This window comes from Hipposideros armiger, unplaced genomic scaffold (genome assembly GCF_001890085.2).
Source record: "Hipposideros armiger isolate ML-2016 unplaced genomic scaffold, ASM189008v1 scaffold_572, whole genome shotgun sequence".
In the NCBI taxonomy this organism is placed as follows: domain Eukaryota; kingdom Metazoa; phylum Chordata; class Mammalia; order Chiroptera; family Hipposideridae; genus Hipposideros; species Hipposideros armiger.
Window position 1 is genome coordinate 873,504 of NW_017731922.1, and position 5,625 is coordinate 879,128.

At 52.8% G+C, this 5,625-nt stretch overlaps 1 protein-coding gene across 4 annotated transcripts in view; it reads right to left on the reverse strand.

Annotated features, from left to right (window-relative positions):
- Positions 1-2,234: 2,234 nt before the first annotated feature.
- Positions 2,235-5,625, reverse strand: part of TTLL1 (TTL family tubulin polyglutamylase complex subunit L1) — a 30,812-nt gene continuing 27,421 nt past the window's right edge. For 3 of the 4 annotated variants that reach the window (XM_019624024.1, XM_019624022.1, XM_019624023.1), the window contains one exon: positions 2,235-2,511. In XM_019624024.1, coding sequence (XP_019479569.1) covers positions 2,382-2,511 — 130 coding nt within the window. In that variant the 3' untranslated portion in view covers positions 2,235-2,381. The remainder of the gene's footprint in view (positions 2,512-5,625) is intronic. The other variant, XR_002121884.1, reaches the window with a different exon arrangement.

Sequence of the window (5,625 nt, forward strand, 5' to 3'; positions counted from 1 at the left end):
GCAGGATGGCTCAGCTAAAAAAAAAAAAATCCATTAATATCATCATAAAAAATAGGTGGGGAGTTTTAAAGATAAATTCAAGACAGTGAATGATGCATCATACACAAGTGACGGTAGGCACTCAGTACAGGCTCTCACTAAGAGTGACACCCGTCTCAGGATTAATCGGACGCACCACTCACTCTGTCCAACCTACTGGGGTTTCCTCCCATATTTTTCTGTGAGTCACCAGTGTCCACGGTGGCTTCGTGTAAACACACATCAAGAGCTCATCCCCGCTGATGGCTGCCAACAGCACATAACCCTCCTGCAGCAAACCCAGATGCTGACGTCACGTAAGCCATGCAGTAGGAACCGTCTGGGTTCGTCTGACCGAGTGACTCACCTAGAAAACCCAAGCGACACAGATCGGTCTCTTCTGAGAGACAGCACCTAGACAAAGGCCTCTGTGAAGACAAATTGCTGAGGAATGTTTCTAATTGCCTGTTTTCCTCAAAACCATTGTCAAAAACGAATGAAACCAAATTAGCTGTCAGATTGAAAATCTTGCTTTCTCACAAACAGCATGATTCAGTAAGCTATCCAGGTTTCGGTCTTCAGTGCAAACTTTTAAAAACGCTTATACCTTAAACTGAGTCACATGGGCCAGTCGAGTGGCTCAGTTGGTTACCAGTTGGCTTAAGAGCGCAAGCTCTGAGCAACAGGGCCGCTGGTTCGATTCCCACATGGGCCAGCGATGCTGCGCCCAAGCTGAGCGGCCACTGAGCTGCCAGTAAGTGGCAGGATGGCTCAGCTGGTGTAACAACAAGACTGCCTGTTTGATGGTGGGCTACGCCAGCCCACAACTAAGACTGAACTCGGCACCTTGAGGTGAGCTGCCGCCTGGATGGCTCGGTGGATAGAGCGTGAGCTCTTCACAACAAGGCTGCTGGTTCGACTCCCGCATGGTAAGGTGGCTACGCCCACCCACAACTAAGATTGAACACAGCACCTTGAGCTTAGAGGCCACGAGCTGCCGAAGGGCAGCCAGATGGCGACTGGCGCCCTCCACAACGAAGATTGAAGAGCTTGGTTGGTCCCCTTCCCCAATTCCCCAATACTGTTCCCCTCCTCCAATTCCCTAATTTAAAAAAAGGGGGGGGCTTATTAAAAAAAACCAAAAAACTGAGTCATATGCCGAAGTTGTTCCTTTCTGCTGAACGAGATAGTTTTATGCATTCGTGAGGCACGTCTCTCAGCCCTAATGAAAGGGACTGTGCTATCGATTTATAGTAAGAAATATACATTTGCTCTTCACTCCCGTTCCTCGCAGATAGCTCCTAAAACCTTTGTAATTTCCCTTCTAAGAGCTCCGGGGCATCTTTCTGTTATAATATATAGTTTTGTTTCTAGCTCCTGAAATAGCTCCAGCACATATGGGTGAAAATGGGTGTCACTATTCATAACAAGTCCCATTCAACCATGCCCGAGTTTGTGCTAATAAATGATTGGTGTGGGGGTTCCTCGACAGCCTCAGATGGGGGCTAGTTGCCAGGGGTACACACCACGTGACCACAGGGTTGGCATTCTCAGGCCCACCCCCCCAATATTCAGGGAAAGGAGCTGGGCCGGAGGCTGAATCAATCGCCAGTGGCCAACGATTTAATCAATCATGACTCTGTAATGAAGCCTCCATAAATATCCCAAACTATGGAATTCTAACTATGGAGTTCAGAGGGTTCCCAGGTTGCTGAACACATGGAGGGCCTGGGAGAGCGACGCGCCTGGGGAGGGCATGGAAGCCCCTCGCCCCTCCGCCAAACCTTGCCCTAAGCATCTCTGCCATCTGGCTATTCCTGAGTTGTATCCTTTATTATAAACCAATAATCTGGTAAGTCAGTTTTTCCTGAGTTCCGTGAGCCACTCTAGCAAAGTAACCCAACCCTTGAGGGAGTCATGGGAACCTAGTTTTATAGCCAGTTGGTCAGTAGCACAAGCGACAGCCCGGACTTGCGATTGGCATCTGAAGTCGTGAGAGTCGGGGGCAGTCTTGTGGGATTGAGCCCTTAAACTGTGGGATCTGCCGCCATCTCCAGGTTGATAGTGTCCGAACTGAGCTAAATTGCAGGCCACCCAGAGCCAGCTGGAAACTACAGAATTGCTCGGTATGGGGAAAATCCCCACACGCCTCGTCTCAGAAGTATTGTGAGAGCAAAGGAGAAAGAATGTTTTCCAAGAATAGACTCTTTAAACCTTCCAAAGAAGTGTCTTTATTTATTTACAGGACTTAGGAAAGGAAAAAAGCTCTAGAAAAAGGAAATTTCAAAATACTCATAGGTCTTTAGGGTGCAGTGAGTGGTTCTGGGGGGTCCAAGCTGGAGTCTCACTGTCATCACTGGTGGTCATTTCCAGGTTGTGAGGACAGTTCTCCCTGAGTCTCTTGACCGGATCCCTCTGGACCCCAGCGACTGGCCCGACCGACTTCTCAGCTCTCGGTCAGCCCCGTCCCCCTGCGCCAGCTCTTCATCGTACCTACAGGCAGAGAAATACAAAGAAACAACATCTCTAGGATTTGGCGCCAAGCATGGCCATGAGGTGGCAGCGACGCGGGGAAGCAGCCAGGTGCTTGCCCCGCATGCGTCCAGCCCACCTACTCACCAGGGGACCTTGGCAACCCACCCACCAGCACCAGAGGCCACAGGGCATCAGTACAGCCTTGTACCTAGGGACAGTCTCTAAGCCCCGAAGCTGACATTTTATACTGGCCATCAGATCGAATTTGGCAGTGACCCCAAAGGAAACATGAATGACACCAGGGTAGTGAGAGAGAGGAATGAAGACTGGAAATTCTTTACACACGGCACCTGTGGGGCAGGTGTGACTCAGCCCACTTCACACAGGGAACAGGGGGTGTGAGGGGGGGGTCAGGACAGGGCGAGTCAGCAGTTCGCTCACAAGAAAGGCCAGTGCCAGCCTCCACCAGCTGCAACCCACCCTTCCCACAAACGTGTACGCATCAGGCCTGTGCAGTACCTACGTGACGGCCTCGGCAGGAGGTACAGCCTGGACGCCTGCTGCAGAAAGCAGCAGCCTGGAACCTCGATGCCCCTGACCAGTTATAGCATTTGGGTTGTCCCTGGCCTTTGTCACTGAGGTGGGGCCCCTCTCACAGGCCCCCTGAGGGCAGTGAAGTGCCACCGCACCTGTTACAGGCCCTGCACCGCACAGGCTCTGCTGGATGGGACCTCCTTCCCGCGGTGTCTTCATATCACCCTCATGACCCCCACTTCCTATTTGAGGAAACTGGGGCTCAGAGAGGCTCACTCAGTGTCCTAAGGTCACACAGCGGGTGCACATGGTTTAAATAAAGAGGGAGGGTTAAATAAAGCCCCGGACTTCAGGTTCCTAATTTGGACCTTTTTACCCTGCAGATCAGAGTGTGAAAACTTTCTGTTCACTATGAAAGTGCATTCATAAGTGTCATGTGCTGCTGACCACGCCCTGACTGAGGAACCCTGTTATACGCAGACATTCACATCAGACATTACTATATTGCATGAGCTGAATTTTACTGGCTTCTGGAAAAGGGTCTTTCTGTTATAGGTTTATTCCCAGAATCAATGTGCAGGTTGAGCGCAGTGTGGGTCAGAAACATCTGAGGCTGAACAACGTTACTTTCTGCATTGTGCTTCTGGCGGCAAACTGGGGGCAGGAAGGGAGGAGGGGGTGGAAGAAAGCCAGCTGGCCAACCGTTATTCATGTGGCAGATGCTACAGGGTTTCCCTCTGCCCGGATGGGGGTGTCAGGGCGACAGCATGTGGGCCCTCTCTCCTCGTTTCGCTAAGGAGAGATGGCGCTGGATGGAGGCCTCCCCAGGACGCTGAAGATTCTGCCTATGGAAGGTTCTCCCAAGAAGCCTCCCTGGCCGCTCCCTCCACCTCCCGAGATGCTAGAGCCCCCAGGTCCCCCATTCATGGCATCGCTCTATTGCCTGTTCCATGTCTCCATCGCTGACTGAAGGGCTGAGTGACCCACCCCGCCTGGTCCATGGGTGTCCCTAGCACCTCCTTCCTGGGGGTGGGTATGCAGAAGAATCTGCTGAATGGAGGGGTTACCAGTTTCACTCGGTATACGTGCTGGTCTGTGCAGCTTAACAACACAAAACAAACAGAAATGAGCATTTGGGAAGCAGCTGGTTTCCAGGACGGGCTGCGCCCCGGGATGGTGTGGCCCCTGATGGAGCTAATTACGGAGGATAATCAGGCAGGATGCTCTTGTCAGCACCTTCCTAATAGCAGACAGTCAGGGCCCAGTCACTGTCTGCGTGCAGACAGCATTTTTAAAGGCTGTAAAAGCAGATCCTGCACCTTTGAACAGCCCTGGAGGCAGCAGACGTGGTGCCAGGCCTTGTGGCTCGAACACCAGGATGGCAGCAAGAGCACCTATTTGTGGGTGCCAGGGCCAGCGGAGTGACCGTGGGCAAGGTAAACTGCACCCCGCAGGGCCGCTCCCTCTCCTGGCAGCAGCACCAACTGCCGCCAGAAGCCACAGCTGTAGGCCACAAACGGGTTCTTGACTTTGAGGAAATGGGGAGCAGAGGGGAGGAGTCCTGAGGGAAGCGCTTAGCTCTGCAGTGCTGCCTTCCTCGGTCAGGGGAATGGGGACAGGGCAGCCAGGCGTGGGCTCTGGGGTCCAAACCCCGCTGGCAGCCGTGAGCTGGGCTCTGCATGTGTCACGTTCACTAACTAGTTCACCCTTTGTTTCTTAAGAATGCAAATGAAACATGGTTTTACTGCTACGGAAGTGTGCGGTGCACACACACACACACAGGCGCTCCGCTCTGGGTGCCGTCTCTTCTTCTCTCTGCTTTGGCTCCCCCTCCACCCCCCACACAGCAGCGGCATGCGTGCTGACAGCCCTGTGCATGTCCTGCCACACCTCCTTCTCGCCCGCTCTCACATAAGCCACCGCACACGGAGACGCATGGCACATGAGGGGGTGCTGAGGTCACGCCTGTTTCACAAGGATTATCAGCTACACCCCTTTCAGCAACGTGCTTTCCCACCTCGGCCTCCCAAGCCCCGCAGCAGAGCCCCAGGCCCATCTGTCTAACAGCTGCCAGGAGCCTATGGCATGAACGAATCATACTTCGTTCAACCACTGCCGCCTGATGGGCGCTCACTCTGTTCCCACTTTGTCACTACCAAGATGCCACTTAGCCTCTCTAACTTCCTCATCTGTCAAATGGAGCTAGTGATAATACTTAGCTCACAAGGCTGCTGGGGAAACAAAAGGTGACACTGTGTGTAAAGCACTCAGCTGTTTCTGGCATGTGTGAGCCCTAAATGCTAGCTATCACCATTTCTTCCCAACTCTGTAAGAGAGGTCATATAACCCCATTCAAAAGGTGTACAAACTGAGGCTCGTAGAGCTGCACAGTCCCACAATGTCGCACAGGTCTGCGTGGTGGCACTGGGCCTCCCCGCTCAACAGTGACCTGGGTGAGGAGAAGCCGTGGACCTCTCTTGCGGCCACTGTCCTAGCAGCTCCCCTGGCGCCTGGAATGTGCCAAGTGCTTCATTAATATTCATTAAGCGACAGACCAGCTGGCCTGGTGTTGCTTGAAGCCAATTTCTATTAACATGC